This window comes from Chaetodon auriga, chromosome 1 (genome assembly GCF_051107435.1).
Source record: "Chaetodon auriga isolate fChaAug3 chromosome 1, fChaAug3.hap1, whole genome shotgun sequence".
NCBI classification, from domain to species: domain Eukaryota; kingdom Metazoa; phylum Chordata; class Actinopteri; order Chaetodontiformes; family Chaetodontidae; genus Chaetodon; species Chaetodon auriga.
In genome coordinates, this window is record NC_135074.1 from 22,949,807 (window position 1) to 22,967,058 (window position 17,252).

Here is a 17,252-nt window from a genome sequence, read left to right on the forward strand (position 1 = left end):
TGATTCAAGGGATGTTGCTATGGCAACTTCGTGGCGAGACTCTCCACTTTTCATGTCAAACGTTTGGTAAATTGAAAAATAGACATGCAAGTGCTAGTTCATGAAATGTAGGCTAATTTAAGGGAAAAAAAATCTAGAGGAAAGCTAGTGAGAGACATGGCTGACATAGAGGATATCCAAGTGAGGTAATGAGCTCTTATGGAGGTAGTAGTTTTTATCCGTTGGCAGTGAAAAGCGTTTGAACAACTAGCATTTTAAATCTGACAATAAACTGCAGTCTGGTCAAAATAAAACTGTAGGCATTTTAGAAGATGTGAATGTACATTTTCTATAAAACCAATTTGTTATTTTACACATCTGCATTTTATAAAAGAACATGCCACGTATGGTGTCTTATGAGTTATAATATGGGCAAGTGTACTATATAGTTAGGTCCATCTGCTCTGCAGGTGAGGAATGTGTCACAGATTATAGAAGTCTAATCATCATCAAGATAAAAAAAAAACACACAACATTTTAAACGTTAATTTTTGAATTCATAAAAACCAATTTATAATTGAAATGTGGTATTTACATGACTAAGAACATTTTACAGTCACATGCATTGATTCCATTTATTTTACTTTATTTTTTGCTCTTAGTTTACCATGTGAAAATTCTGGTGAGGAACCAGAAAGAAATGCCACAGAAGCTGAAGAAGAACATGGCAGAGGAGAGACTGAAAAGACCTTCATGAAGGGACTGCAAAGCAGATGGCAAGCTATTTTGATTGGGATATTGTTTGTGCTTTTTGCTGGTGTGACCAGTGTCTTCCTTAGTCAGATATATAATTACATGACTACTTTAAGAACATCTTTTTAAAGAAACATGCCTTGATTTCACTGATTTTACTTTACTTTTTGCTCTTAGTTTATCATGTGAAAATTCTGGTGAGGAACCAGAAAGAAATGCCACAGAAGCTGAAGAAGAACATGGCAGAGGAGAGACTGAAAAGACCTTCATGAAAGGACTGCAAAGCAGATGGCAAGCTATTTTGATTGGGATATTGTTGGGGCTTATTTGTGGTTTGACTGGCGCTCTCACATATCTGATATGCACACAGCAAAGTCTGACAGCAGAATTACAGCATATGGCAGAGAAGATCTTCACTGTGCGAAATAACACTAAGCAGTTTCAAATAGAAATCAGTCAGCTGAAGCAACTTCTGAACTCTAATGAAAACTTCACCCTCCTGGGAAGTGACTATGGCCAATTGGAGCTTTTCATAAACGCAGCACTGCATAACTCCACCTTGTTGTCCACTGAAAATACACAGTTGAGCCTGCGCTTGAAGAACACATTGCAAGAAAAAACCCAACTCGGCCTGCTCTTGAAGAACGCATCACAAGAAAAAAAACATCTGAGTCTGCTCTTGAAGAACACATCACAAGATGTAGCGCAGCTGAGTCTTCTCTTGAAGAACATATCGCAAGAAAAAAAACACCTGAACCTGCTCTTGAACAACACATTGCAGGAAAAAATGCAACTGAGTCTCCTCTTGAAGAACACATCGCAAGAAAAAAAACGCCTGAACCTGCTCTTGAACAACACATTGCAGGAAAAAACGCAACTGGGTCTCCTCTTGAAGAACACATCGCAAGAAAAAAAACACCTGAACCTGCTCTTGAACAACACATTGCAGGAAAAAACGCAACTGAGTCTTCTCTTGAAGAACACATCGCAAGAAAAAAAACACCTGAGCCTGCTCTTGAAGAACACATCGCAAGAGAAAACCCAACTGAGTCTTCTCTTGAAGAACATGTTGCAAGAAAAGACACAGTTGGAAGTGGAGAACAAAGATCTTAACATGTTTCTAAACTCAACCCTGGAAAACTGTAACGTTGTGCAAGGGGAGAACAGACAGTTGAACCTGCTTCTGAACGAATCACTGCACATTCTCAGCATGACGTCTACAGAGAGCAAACAGTTGCACAGGCAGTTATACAATGAACAGCAAACCTCCATGCAGCTGGAAGCAGAAAATCAACACCAGCGTTCAATCTTGTTCTCCAACAAACTGTCTTTCCTCTGGAGATTCTGCAACAAGAGCACACTGCAGTGTTCACGCTGCCTGCCTGGCTGGACTGAGCACAATTCACGCTGCTTCTTCCTGTCCCAGGAAACGGAGAAGTGGGAAGATGCTCGCAGGCAGTGTCTTGACTTGGGGGCTGACCTGGCTGTTGTATCTAATGCCGAAGACCAGGCATTCTTGACCAACATGACGTTTCAGTTTATACAGCGGCACCCTCAGGAAAACTTTCATTCAGCGTGGATTGGGTTGCGGGACATGGTGAGGGAGGGCACCTTCATCTGGATCAATGGCAACAAAATTCAGTCAGATGTCACTTACTGGATGCATCTGGAGCCAAACAATGCCATGGCCTCCTGGGACAAAGACCAGGCAGGACAGGACTGTGTGGCAATTGTCCCACCAAAACAAATTGTACAGGAGGATTGGTTAAACTCTTGGGATGACATTGTTTGTGTTGGCAAACGGCACTACCTGTGTGAGACCATGGCTCTCAGTTTGTCCTGACTGACAGACCTGGAATGATGAAGGGCAGACAAAAATCTGATGTATATATTGTGTTTTATTAATCTGAACAGTTCTGCTAAATCCTTTGTCTTTGGTGTGAGTATAGCTGTTTAATTGTTAAAATGTCCTTGACACCAACCTCACCTAGTTTCCCTGTTTTTGAGTGACACAGTACAAACTCACTGACATTATCACATGATGCACAAAATAGACAATAAGTGTCTTTGGCAGTGCAACACAAGTATAGTAACTTTTGTGTAAGCAAAATAATTTAATGTTCTAATTAAAATGACAAGAGTGCATTGAGAAGGAGATGCATGGTTTGATGGGGCTTCAGGGAGAAAACAACTCAAGATTTGGGGGGCCATAAGGGGGTCCAGACATCATCATCCTCATCATGGACCCCCTTAGATCCACCTCAGAACTGCCTCTATGACAGTATACAACACTTAAGTATGCAGCAAACTGGTTAGCTTAGTATGGCTATGATCATTTGCATCTGTAAATAAATTGATGTTGATGTAACTCATAACAAGACTATGTGTTGCAAGGTCATCTTTGTTTCCTTATTTATTGGGGCTGGCTTTCTTCAGTCATTATTCTGTAAGTAAATGTTTTAATCTGAAATTACTCTGTCGTGCTGTCCTTTTATGAGACTATATTTCTTGTAGTAAATGTATTTTGAGGTGTGATGTATATATAATTAATCTCTTGAGTTTTACCTAACCGTTATTGGTCGGCGTATATGTATGTTTGTTTAATATGACTGCCCCTTTTCGAACATTTTGATTAATTATACCACATTTCTTGAAATAACCATGTTGGAACCTCAGCCGATGTTTATATCGAATGTTCTTGGGGACACCTCCAGCTGAGTGAAACGACTCCCTCTATCGACAGTTCACTGTAACTACAGCCCCGACCAACCTCCTGACTGTGCTCGACGCACAAACACAAACGCCATCTTTAACTGTCAGCAAACAGCAGGAGCTGAGTTGTGGAGCGAAACTAGGTCAGGCGCTGGGGAAACGAAAACACATTTGAAAAACTTGCTTCATAGGCTTCTAGTCGGTGTTTGCTAACCCCCGCACACACCGTGTTGTCCTATGGTCCAATGTGTTTGATCGGTCGGCCAGCTCGAACGCAGTTTTCTTGTGTCGGTCCCGGTTGACGCTGAGTGTTCGCCTTTTCTGATAAACAACCGACGGAGGTGGAAGCCAGGTAAGAGGACTACGGTGTCGATAACTGCTGAGAATCTAGACTATGTGTTCAATTAAACAAATTTTTAACTGTAACTTTATATTAGCTAGAACTTGTGTGCTAAGTAGCTAGCAAGATGCAACGCCCCTATTCGGCTAAGCTAATTCGTGTCTTGGTTGGCCTGGCGTGTGTGATGCCATGTTGTCGTTAAACGTCGCCCACATCGTGCTATTTGTGTACATGTAAGAACAAAAGTAGTAGTAGTTTGTGAAACTAAATGCAGTTTGTGCGGGCAGAAGGTACCTTTTAGCTTATGAACTTTATTTGGGCTGAATCAGACAGTGGTGTGGGTTGAGGCTGAGGGAGGCGTGTCCTCCCACACAATGTTTTCATTCTCAGTCTGCAGAGCCAGTGGAAACACTCGGAAACACACCTGCTCATAGACACGTATGACAGGAAAGATTGACTTTTGCTTTTTTCTTAGTAGTCAGTCACTAACTAGTGTGTTAGGTGGGTCTGGACAATACTTAAAGAATTAACAGCACAATAATCAGAGGACCATCTTCTAAAGTACATTACAGTTAAGTATACTTTCCATGCATTATTATGGCAAATTAACCTGGAACCCTCATTTTTGCTGGCACTCTCAAATAAACATGTTTTGCATCTTTTCAACATCATATCAGTAAAACTAATAGATATAGCTAAAGATCAGGAAGTTGTCAAATTTACAACACAGCTCATTATTAGACATAAGGAATTAGTATTGATGTTGCTTTTGAGAAGCTGGTTGAAGGAGTTGGTGATATGAATAACATCTGTCATTGTGTAGGTAACATGGGTATTGATGTGTATTGTGCTGCAGCACATCTGGAAATTCAGTAGAGAAACAGTGAAAAATAACTAGACAAGAAGGTGTGTTTCTGATTAAGTTAATTCACAGACAGTGACAAACCAGACGTGCATGTGGCAGAATTTTGTCATATATTGTTTTATAGCCCAACCCTGGTCTGCAGATCCTTTCAGTATTTTGTTGGTCTAATGTTATGTTTGTTGGCTCACATTTGTCCGAATGCTCATTTGTCATTTTCATTGTCTTTCTTGTTAGGAGTATACAAATATCCCATACACAACAAAGTAGAATACCAGATGGATTAGTCTTAACTAAATTAAGGAGTGACGGTGTGAAACATTTCACATTTCTTGGTTACAGCATAACAAATGTGAGGATTTGTGGCTTTTGTTTTTGCTTTTTCCTATTGTGAATTGAATTTCTTTTATTATTTGAAATGTTTCATGGGCTAAGAAATGAATCAAGAAATAATGAATAGATGAACTGGTATTGAAAATAGTTGCAGCTCTACAACCATGTATTATTTTCACAGATATATGTGTTCAGTATATCAGCATGCATCAACTGCAAGCGTGCTATGAAAAGGATAAATGGGATAGCATTTAGTATGCCAAGCATGTCAGGTCTGCTGATGAAGAGGCCCTGCATAATTAAAACAGTTAATCAAGACTTCCTTTCCCCATAAAGTTAACTCAGCCCAACCATCTGGATTTTGTTAACTCCTCCTATATTTATCCAGGATGAAACGAGGTCTCCAAGGGAATGAGCAGGAGGACGGAGGTGGCACCAGCAGTGGGTCTCAGGAGACTCTTAAACGGTCCCGCAAGCAGAGGAAGGAGAAAGACTTGGAGGAGCAGGAGGAAGCCCAGTGGGAGTGTTTGCCACAGGAGGTCCTGCTCCACATCTTCCAGTACCTGCCTCTACTGGATAGAGCTTATGCTTCTCAGGTACCCGTGTAATCATGAGCCATCAGACACCACAGGACGCAGTACATGTTTTGGCTAACCTGCAGCTTTTACTCATTCTAGATGGTCAGGTGGTGGCTTGTAAAAACTCACTAACCATACCTGTTGGATAGGGTGGCTCCTAGCTTTGATGCAGGACTGTCATACATCATTTTGTTTTCACTGATCTTACTTAAGACTGAAGTATTTGTCATTGTCTGCATGAAATGACAAGGCAGGCTGTAATTCAAATGACAGTCCCAGTATTTGGAACCATCCACTGCATACCATAGATGAGCACAGTATGCAGTATGTACAGCATACTGCTTTTTATGGTAATATGCAGTATGACACTGTTCGAATCAATTTATTTTGCAGTATATGAGGCCAGGCTCAGCCAGTTTCTGGTTTTGGAAACCAGAAGTAAACAATAGCACTGCTATTGGCAAATGGCCAGTACTCTGTATTTTAAGACCATCTCTTTATGCTCTTAAAAAAGAGAATTTCTGATTGTGGTTTTTCACTGTTTTCCGTAAGAACCTGAACATATAACTGAGAAATGATTAACTGCTATCTGATGATTGGAAGGAACCAGAGTCTCTGCTGTTGTGTCATATTGCTTCACTGCTAATGTAAGTTGGATGTGAGTTGGAGCTAGTTCTCTGAGTATTTCTGTTGCTTTGGAAGCGTAATGTTGTTCTTGTTATTCATGCTTCAATCAATCTTGGGTACCTTTTCATGAAACTTGCTGACTGATGGTGTTTTTGTTCATGTTAATGCCCATGCTGACTCAGTCATATTGTGAACATTTCCCCCTTGGCAATAGCTGCCTAATTTTAAGTATATATGTCAAAAACTTTAACGTAGTGACAGAATAACTGCAGCCTGAAAATTGAAAATATCTCTCAGTTTGGGCCTGACTTTCCTCTGCCATTGTTGCTGAAGTTGTCTGCTGTGTTGGCTGCAGTGCTCTGTGTTACTGTGGGGTAAAAGGGAGGGGGGGGGGGGGGGGGGGCTCTGTGAGTGGGATTGGCCGGCTGGCTACTTAGCTATCCCTGCTGTATATTACATACCACATGCTAAATGCAGACCGAATGTGTTTTGAGTGAAGGCAGTTTGTCACTATTGTTGCAAAATAGCTTTTGTCTGTAGTCAGTTGAGTTCTTAACAATGAACCAGGGAGGGATAAACACACACACATACACTCATACCTGGTGTTTTTCTGTTCCAACAAGTCTTGTATTCTTGACATTTGTGCAGGGGGGACGGCCTCTTGCCTGAGGATAAATGGGTGATTTCTGTTCTCTCCTGTGAGTCACATTTAGTCAGCTTGTCAAGGGAATTAAAAAGCGTTTCATGGCCACAAGCTCTCTTGTGGAAACTGATGCCTCTTGGAAATAATACTGATTGTAACACATTTACTAAGCAGTGAGTCCTCAGTGTATTCAGTTTGTTGTCTCCAGTTAAGTAATGGTAACCAAATAAGGAGTATTTCTGAGAGAAACAGATCACTTTAATCAGATTTTGATGTTATTGATGTCACTACAGGTGTGCCGGGGCTGGAACCAGGCTTTTCACATGCCAGAGCTGTGGCGGTGTTTTGAGTTTGAGTTGAACCAGCCAGCCAGCTCCTATCTGAAGGCCACACACCCAGACCTCATCAAACAGATAATCAAAAGGCACTCCAACCACCTGCAGTATGTCAGCTTCAAGGTAAGAACTGAGTTTGTAACTCGGCTGGTTAACGTGACAAGGAGAAGTGTGTATTCTTATGTTCTGTTCAAGTGTCACTGGGTCAGTTTCTCTCCCTCTGTGCTGCTCAGGTGGACAGCAGCAGAGAGTCTGCAGAGGCAGCCTGTGATATCCTCTCCCAGCTCGTCAATTGTTCTTTGAAAACATTGGGGCTCATCTCCACGGCCAGGCCCAGCTTCATGGAGCTGCCCAAGGTAAGCCTCAGTCAAATCTTTATTCCCGTGTGTCAGCAGGTAAAGCTCAGATGCTCTATTGCCACAAGTGTTAGACTGCAGTTACAATTGTAGTATTCTAAAATGTGCTTTACCATCATGGTTGCAGTGCACTGAACTGTAACATAGTATGGGCATGTTACAGTTCACCAATTTAAAACTGTGATGTCTGATTAATGTCAAAGACGCAGCTGGTTAGAGTAATGCCACTGTACTAGTGGTGCTGTGGAGTAGAGGTGGATGATGTAACCTAAAATTTAACCTGTCCCATAACGTACACAAACAGACACACATACCGTTGTGACACGCCGCTGAGAGGGTTTCCCCGTAACAACAAAAACCAGCTGAGCTTGTGTTGTGGTATGAAGTGTGGAGATATGTTAGGTCTGGCTATGCGAGACTACACAAAAAGTAACATGTTTCCCACATCCTGGCTACTGCTAGATAGGCTTCAAATGAGTCTTCAAGTTCACACAGTTTCTCTTGACTGTCATTCAATATTAAATACGTCAACATTGCTCCAGTGTGTGGGTCTGCAATAGATGCTACTACCCACATCACCTGCAGAATGTACCAATGCCAAACAGGCTAACCAGTGGAATAAACAGTGAAACAATCTAAAATGGCAAAAAAAAAACCAAAAACTGTTTCTGAGTTTGAAATCCATATTGATCCCATTGAGGTTCAGCTTTGTACATCCAGACACAGCGATATGACATTTTTGCTACCTGCAGAGGGCAGTAATGCAAATATACAGTAGAGCTAGACTGCAGTTGCTAGCAACGTCTGCATGTCAAATTGTGTGATGTCTTGGTCAGTAAAGCTTGCATGTGGGGCTACCATGACTAAATGTTTCTCCGTTTTGATCTTCTCAACAGTCTCACTTCATCTCAGCTCTGACGGTGGTTTTTGTCAACTCCAAATCCCTTTCCTCACTGAAGATTGATGACACACCAGTGGACGACCCCTCCCTCAAAGTCCTGGTGGCCAATAACAGCGACACCCTCAAACTGCTGAAAATGAGCAGCTGTCCTCATGTTTCACCTGCAGGTACAGACAATTAGAAGGAGTGATAGATCAGGGGTCTTAATGATTAACAATTACTGACAAACCACTGTTATGTTGGTGCAAACCTTTTGTTCATCTCTTGAACTTTGGTTGGCCTCGTGATGTTTTTAGCAGCTGGACTGGATTTGAGAGGGAACAGTGGAAGTAAAAGGAATACAAAAGCACATGTATTAGCAGCCAAGGAGTTAATTGGGCATAAGTGACTCTTGAAGATATGAATGTAGATGTGATAATGATACATCATTTCAGTTAATCACTTCCTAAATGTTACAGTAGCAGGCTGCATTGCTTTATAGTCTCCTTTAACTTGTCTCTCTGTCCCAGGCATCCTGTGTGTGGCTGATCAATGCCACGGCTTGAGAGAACTGGCCCTCAACTACCATTTGCTGAGCGATGATCTTCTCATCGCCCTCTCCTCTGAGAAGCACGTTCACCTTGAGCACCTTCGCATCGACGTGATTAGCGACAATCCTGGCCAACAGTTCCACACCATCAAGAAGAGCAGCTGGGACGCCATGGTGCGCCACTCTCCCAAATTTAATCTGGTCATGTACTTCTTCCTCTATGAGGACGAATTTGGCCCTTTCTTTCGCGATGAAATCCCTGTTACGCATCTGTACTTCGGCCGCTCTGTCAGTAAAGATGTGCTGGGCCGTGTTGGGCTCACCTGCCCGCGTCTGGTCGAGCTGGTGGTGTGCGCCAACGGGCTGCGGCCGCTGGATGCAGAGCTGATCCGCATCGCCCAACGCTGCACACAGCTGTCTGCCATCGGCTTGGGAGAGTGCGAAGTGTCCTGCAGCGCCTTCGTGGAGTTTGTCAAGATGTGTGGAGACAGGCTGACGCAGCTATCCATCATGGAGGAGGTATTGGTTCCGGATCACCGGTATGGGCTGGATGATATCCACTGGGAAGTGTCAAAGCATTTGGGTCGCGTCTGGTTCCCGGACATGATGCCTACCTGGTAGAGCTTGGCAAGAAGATTTCGGTTGTGTCCCAGGTTTTTGTTTGTTTGTGTGTGTGCATGCATGTGTGTGCATGCATGTGTGTCACTTGAAGAACTATGTTTTTTTGAGACACCCCTCATCTTTCTCTTGTTTTTGAGAAAGGCCCTGTGCCAGGCGCCGCAAGTACGTGTAAGTGTTTTTCTCCCTGAATACGTGAAGAAATTGCTTCACTTTGAGTTTCGATGTGATGAAACGTGTAAAATTGATTCCGACCCTGTCATGCCGTTCTATGTGTATAATTTTTATATTTATATGGATATTTATATCTAAATGTGTTTGTTTGTTGTCTCTCATAACATTTTGCACCTTGTTCTGACACCCTGCAGATTGGTTAGATTTTTGGTCTGCGAGTTTTCAGGGGTGACACTTTTCCATGGGAATTAACAGGAATGTCTGGGAATTATTGGGAATGAATGGGAAATTGTGGGGGTTATTTTATGTCAGCGTCAGTCTTTATTTCATTATTTTCAGGCAGATATATAAGCGTTTTGCCATATTATGAGTGGGCAGAAGTACAAGTCCTTTGAATAGAAATCAGAAATTTCACAGTTGCAGTTTTATTTCAGTAATGTAACTCGACACAGTTACAGATGCATTCAACAGTCATCACCACGCTGAAAGCAAAATGAGGTCAGGCTGTGTGGAAGTTTAGAAAATGGGAATGATCACCATTATAAGCTAATATGTTTTGTTGATAGTGAGTTAAGATCGCCACAATTCCCACCATTAACTATTTTTTGTTGTTTACAACCCAGTTGATGACACATGGTGACTGTACAGGAATAAACATTTCATGATGAAGGGACAGTCACGCCAAGTATGAAGCGTCTCACAGATAGGGTGGTTAATCACAGAGCACATAGGAATTACGTGTTGAATTCGTACATGTTTGTTTGGTTTTGGTCTCTAGGAGTAATCCGCTCCTGCCTCTTATCACCATGTGTCTGTTTGATAGCCTCGGATGTGTTTCTCAGTCTCTGAATCTCATTTAGAAACATAGATTTGTCTGTTTCTCTGCCCTCTGATTTGAGAGAGGACTTCTGTTTGTGATGTGATGATTTACTTTGGCCATAATAATCATCGTAGTCTGTATATACTGTGTATATACCAGAGTGATGTTTGAACATATTTTTGGTGTAATGTACAGTGGCTATATTTCTACATTGCCTGACCCATGTTCCTATAATTGTAAATATCAAAGTGTTATACTGCAAAACAAATGCGAGAGAGACATTTTAATTATGGACATCATATATCTATACATTTTTCCCACTGATGCACTTTCACTCTAATGAAGGACCCAAGTTTAGCAAGATGAGCTGCAATGCCACGAGAGCCTGAAATTAATAGATTTTGCAGCCAGGTGATGGTACATTTTGGCAGTGATCAGTAAATCTCACTTCCATGAGTCACCCATGATAGTTAACTTGCTTTTTAAGGAGTTATTTTCTATTACAACACTCTTGGAACTCTTGGATGATTGACAACTGACACACAAAACTCATTCTGGGAAGCTTCTGGGACAAACCAAACCTGCTTGACTGGACAACAATAGACTCTAGTCTATAGTTTACCCAGAAAAGACACATTCTGCTTAGTATTTGTTAAATATATTTTAGTGGTAAATGTACTTAAAGCTACAAACAAAAGGGTCACCCTGCAAAAACTCTCAAATCAATTGACAGGTTATTTTGACAAAGTGTGTGAATGCTTACTGATGCTGTTAAAAGATGTTAACATTAGCAGTAAATAGCTAATAATAAGAAGAAGAAGTTTGGTCAGTTGACAAACACGTTTAATACATATTTTCTTTATGTGAATTCAGCTCAAATTTATATTGTAACATAATTAAGGATTGAGGATTTAACTGCTAGTACAGAGCTGCACAATTATGACCAGTGCTGTCATTTTTTTTGTAGTTTCTCAGGCTATCACACAGAAACCATGCCGTCTGCTGGCCTGCAGCAAAGACACATTTTACAACTTAAATTGATGGTGGTCTTTTATATTAAGTCCTAGATCATATTTATCTGTTGCATCACGCAGAGACTCCAGTGCTTGTTTGGATGTGGAGACTGTTCTAATGTAATAGATAAACTCTCCATCACAGTGAGGTCATCGTGCAGCCCTCAAGACAGAACAGTGTGGCAGCTGAATGTTAATGTAGCTGAGTGTTTGCCTGAATGTGTAAGGATGAAATATACATGTCTCACTATTGTTTTGTTGCAATAGGGTGGAAGAATAATAGTTGGAAGATGTGTTAAGGTGGACTTATCAAGGATGTTGTTTCCTGTGGACTTGCTGAAAGATAACACCCTTGGACTGTGCAATGAAAGAGACCTGTAAATCATTATGTACATTTAAAATGGATTATTGTATTAGGGTTTATATTCATTTTTTTGTGTTTTTTGTTGCAAATGTTAATTGAAAAATAATCAGTTTCACACTAATATTTCTTCAGCTATTGCCCTCTAATAGGGGCCCATCATGTCTTAATTTTCTGTTTTCTGTTTCTGAAAGTCAGCCTGGCAATGGACTTTGTCCTTTACTGACTTACAGTACATTTTATTGTGTATTTATAGAACCATGCCATCTGCTGGTTAATAGAAACTGCATTTGTATTCAGTGCTTATGGATGATTATTGTAATATTCAAAGAAACGCCGAGTAAGGGCTGCAGTTTTTTGTTGTTGTTTTTTTTTTACTTTTTTGAATATTAGAGAGATTACAGTGGCAGTGTGTTGGCTGTATTTTAGTTAAACAAGACTGCATTGACCTGAGGAGATTTATTGGAAAGCAACCTCTTGTATTTTTCCCAAAGACATGTAATATTTCAGTTAAGTTCATAGCTGCATTAAAAATGCCTGTTTGAATAGGTATTCCATGTTTGAATTATTAAAAAAAATTGCTTTAATTAGCTTGTTGTAGTGGTTGTTTTTAACCTTGTGTTGTAGTTTTTTCTTGTTTCAATACAATCCAGGTCTGAAGAGAGCTGAGCTGAGTTTGACCTGCCTGTTCTAAGATCATCTAAGTCTAGTCATGCATTTAGTGAAACAGTCACACAAACTATTCTAGGGCGTGGAAAACATCCAGTTAGTCATGAGAAATGAATTATGTTTACACACCCTCAGTATTTTGGTACAAAGTAAACCTTAATGAATTTAGATCAATCTGTTTATACAAGAGCAGAATGCTTCAATAAGAGACCTTTTTTTTTTTTTCTGTCAGCAAGACCATTTGCTCTGCAGCCATGAGACACAGCAGTGCTTTGAGCTAAATGCTAACACCAGCACGCTAACATGCTCATTATGACAGTGTTAAAATGCTGATGGTATAATGGTTATCTAATGGTCCGTCTTAAATAAATGTTAGCATGCTAACAATTGCTAGTTAGCGTTAAACACAAAGTACAGTTTAGGCTCATTGGAATGTCATTAGCTTTGCAGGGATTTGGTCAGAAACAACAGTACTGAACAAAATGAAATTTGGACGTGATGATGATGCTGGATGAAATGTCAGAGTCTTACCAAAGAGTGATTCACTGTGAGGACAACATGAATGTCTGTACCAAATTCTATGGCAAACCATCCAGTTGTTGTCGAGATGTCTCGCTCAAAACCACAAATATTAACCTTGTGGTGATAATTTAGGAAATGTCAGGAGATTACCTAAGTTAGTGAGACTCATCTTCAGGACCAAGCAGCAGCGTCCAGGGCTGAAAAATGAAGCCAACTTGGAAGTGCCCAGAACTGCAGTTCCTTGAATGGCCACTTGAGGCTGCACGTAATTATGGTCATGGCAACTTCTAATGACGGTTAGTCACTACATTTCAGCAACCAGGCTTCATGGGACCAGCCCAAGCTCCACCCACACCCGCACTGCCAAGATGGCGGCAGCTGGAGCCACTGTCACTGAGCTTCACAGTGAAACATGTGGATGACATCATGTGGGAGACTGTGATCCATGTGTCATACAGTCTTTGCAGGGAACACACTTTGGATGCAGTACTTCTTGTGATATTCCAGTCCGACCAAAGTGGTGGAGTGGAGTAACCCACAGGCCAGTCACTTCAATCTCAGTGAAATATGATTAGCCCAGTAAAATCTTGTTCGGTCAATAATGTTCTTTGAGGCAGTCAAGAGTCGGTTGAAGGCAAATTTGTGTGCATAAATTTGTTTTAACAAGTAAAACCTGAATTCTGCTGTGTCTTACTGTTTGCTACTCTAAAGCCCTTTTCACACAGCAGCTTTGTCCTAAATCCTGAGTCCAAACCTCAGCTGGAGCCCATGTTTCCTCACCCCAGTCTGCGATCCACACCCAGGTTTAAAAAAAGCCTCAATATCATCTGGATTTTTGGCAAACCATTCCTGAGCTGACTCAGACTTAATGTCAGTTTGAAAGCACCCAAAGACTAAATCAACTAAGCTAAGTAGATTTAAATATGCCAGTGATGATGAATCAACAACAGATCTCCCTGTAAGTAAACCTGGCAATTAAAACGTAACTGTCTGAAACAGTGAGTATGCTCACATGAATAAGTATCATGGTTTGACTCTTATCCCGGTCTTAATCAAAACCAGGACATAACGTTGGAACATACAAAACATGGTTATTCATATCCCTGTTTGCATGGACGTAAGAGGATCCCAGGTTTACTGTCCTCCTGCAAGTGTGTCTTGATTGTCTTGATTCCTCAACATCTCTGAAATTCATGTCTGTAGTTGAGGATGAGCATAGATCCGTTTACCAATCTGCTGGATTGATCTTCTCTGTCGGACCAATGGCAATAGAAAACAAGCGATTAAAGATTGCACTTCTGAAGTCAGACTTCACCTCAATTTCAATGTTTTAATCATCATTACGTCATTTATTTACCATCATATTACATTTTATAACATGACAAATTAGAATATGGGATATACGGTGACTCATTTCAGTTTCATCATGTTCAGGTTGGACTGTTAGCTTAAGCTTCAAACATCCCTGTGAGCAGTTGATGATTTGTTCATTTTAGATGGGGGATGGCCAAATGAGAACGCCACCCTGCTCCCTCACCACCAACCAACACACACACACACACCCCCCCATGTGCACCTCCCAAAGGACAATTCACACCAAACATCTATAGTATAAACTATATCTGCAGTCATGTCTCTCCTAAAATATTTTGTTACAGAGGCAGCTTGGTCTGAATTCAGAAGATATTGTTGATCCAAGATGAAACTGACAGAAGAGCGGGACTGTGAGCAATAGGTGCAATTACAAGTCTGTCGTGGATTTATCAATACACAGCACAGTTAGGCTGCTGATGTTTCAGAGCCATGGTTGGGCCATAGATATTAAGGCTTTTCAGACTGCAGCCAAATCAGATTAGTTTCTCAAATTAGATCTTTGAGACAGACTGCCCACACTGTTCTTTGCGAGTGATCAGATTGGATTTGTGTGTCCAGACATCACTAACCTATCTGCATAGGTTGCTGTTGTAACGACACAACGGCCAATATCTATATATGCTGGTGATGCAGCTTTCCAGCTTTGCCTCTTCAGAAGCCTCCATCCAAAGTGTTAGCAGACAAATTGTTTCAGCGTGTCCACTACTGATGTTCTCTGTGTCGTCCTCCATACTGCTCTTCTAGTAGCAGCATGTATTCTGCTCAGCCGCTCTAATGCACATCCTTAATTCTGGATTTGGTGATGATGTTGTGTGTCATGTTGCAAGTGATACAAAAGACACTTTGAAACTTGGATTTGAGCGGCCAGAGCATCTGGACTGAGGCACATCTGTAAAAATCCAGTTGAAATTAAAAAAAATTAACTTAACAAATTTCAAACCACCTCCAGATGTTTCAAAAATTGCATTTCATGTGTATATTTTTGCTCTCCAGACTTCCTAAAATCAGTCTGGATACAATCTGGATATGCTAAAAAATTGATTTAATCTGGCAGCGTGAACAAGGCCTAACTTGCCCAAACCTCCGCCTGATAAAAGATCAATGAGTCAGGCAGGCTAGACTAATATAATCAACTAAACCTGTCTGCCTCTGCACTATCTCTGCTACTAGGGGATAAAAAGGGGGGATGACAGGTTAATAGGGGGAAACATTTTGGTCATTTGGTTAACAAGAGGATGGAAGCCCCCTCAAATCGCCTACTGCCTGTGTGGAAATTGGATCATTACATAGAAAATGAATGAGTGTAATACAATACAAGTAAATGTTATTTATATTGCACTTACCGTCCAAGCAGAGTGCTTTCAAGGCAGGTATATAAATAACGGTAAACAAGAGGACATAAAACCAGGCACAAGCAAGACAGGACACATTCAAATAATAGCTCTATTAAGTGAAATCACATAAAAGACATAACTTGAGTGCTGTCGTCTGTTCCACAGCTGATGAAATTTTAAGTCAAAGCATTTAAAAGGACAATAAGGGATTTCTTGGACGGGAAAAATGCTAGTAGCCCTTCAGGTGTGGACTAAGAGCTGATGAAGTCAGATTGCTGATCAAATCCTCATTATTCCTCCATTATTCCAAAGTAAGTAATTTTTTATGAAGATTATCAGCCACTGGGTCTTGAAACCTTCACAGGAACATTATTTTCTTTCTTTTCTTTTCTTTTCTTTTTTTTTTTTTTTGTCAAAATAGTCATTCAGTTGGTTTAAAAACTCTGTGTATTTGTGCGTAGAGTTGGAGGCAGCTGTCAAACAGCACTGAGCCGTGATGTTGGAACATCACACCACAAAGGCAAGTAATAAATCATGGACGTTTTGAAGGAGACAGTGTGAGTTTGGTGTCTTTGTCAGCAAAGGTTAGTGACTGAGGTGCTATGTGCAAAACAGGTATTGCTTTGACTCCTCTGTGCAGTGACAAAGTTTCATTTATTTCCCCGCACACGCCCCCACATGGGTGTTTTCACTTGTAGACATCTTGACTGTGATGCCATGCACTGTACATCTCCCTCTACTGGATATTGGATTTGCAGGAAGAGATCCATGAATAATTTAACCTAATATATGAAAAATAATGATAATCATCTCAGGATGAATGACAAGTGTGTTTAAGTTGTGTTGAACACACCCACCACAAAATCTGATTTATTAATCGGTTTATTTATCGGTGTTTCACAATTATTAGAAACACTTGTTTTGTACATAATTATGCATACTGTATCCCAATATGTTTAATATAAATATATGCATATGTGAATTAAGTATCATTCAATTCATAGTTGTATATGTTACCAGATGAATTATAGCTATGGAGCCCTCATTATCCATCATTAGCCCTCATTTTCCATCATTATCTAAGATATCTTTTATGAAGTAAGGATGAAAAATATGTTTTAGTCAACGTCCCATTATAAATTTCAGTGCATTATTATCTTTGTCTCCTCATATTAAAAGAAAAAATAAAAAAAGGTGTGTACTGTGTACGTGGCTATATTTTGGATCTTGGGCAGAGACATGCAGTTTATTGACGTACACACCATCAGTATATTTCTATATAGGACCATGTATCAAGTTTTTGCGACCCTCCCTTCTGAAATCCAGACGAGGCTCTTAAAAATCCAGCTCAGTCCGTGTGGTGGAGCAGATTTAGAAAACTGGTAATGTTAAACTTCCATGGACACTCCCCAAGTGGGT

General features: G+C 40.6%; 1 protein-coding gene across 1 annotated transcript; it reads left to right on the forward strand.

Annotated features, from left to right (window-relative positions):
• Positions 1-3,524: 3,524 nt before the first annotated feature.
• LOC143320651 (F-box/LRR-repeat protein 3-like) lies at positions 3,525-12,614 on the forward strand. The gene is made up of 6 exons (XM_076730490.1): positions 3,525-3,796; positions 5,368-5,575; positions 7,121-7,285; positions 7,396-7,518; positions 8,415-8,586; positions 8,929-12,614. Exons 2-6 carry the CDS (start codon positions 5,369-5,371, stop codon positions 9,567-9,569), a joined length of 1,308 nt encoding a protein of 435 aa, XP_076586605.1. The 5' UTR covers positions 3,525-3,796; position 5,368; the 3' UTR covers positions 9,570-12,614.
• Positions 12,615-17,252: the final 4,638 nt, after the last annotated feature.

What these genes read in the sequence shown, in the direction of transcription:
- LOC143320651 (XM_076730490.1), top strand. Translation starts at nt 5,369, where the DNA reads ATGAAACGAGGTCTCCAAGGGAATGAGCAGGAGGACGGAGGTGGCACC. An exon ending in TGCAGTATGTCAGCTTCAAG is followed by an intron (nt 7,286 to 7,395) that starts GTAAGAACTGAG and finishes TGTGCTGCTCAG; the next exon opens with GTGGACAGCAGCAGAGAGTC. An exon ending in TCCTCATGTTTCACCTGCAG is followed by an intron (nt 8,587 to 8,928) that starts GTACAGACAATT and finishes TCTCTGTCCCAG; the next exon opens with GCATCCTGTGTGTGGCTGAT.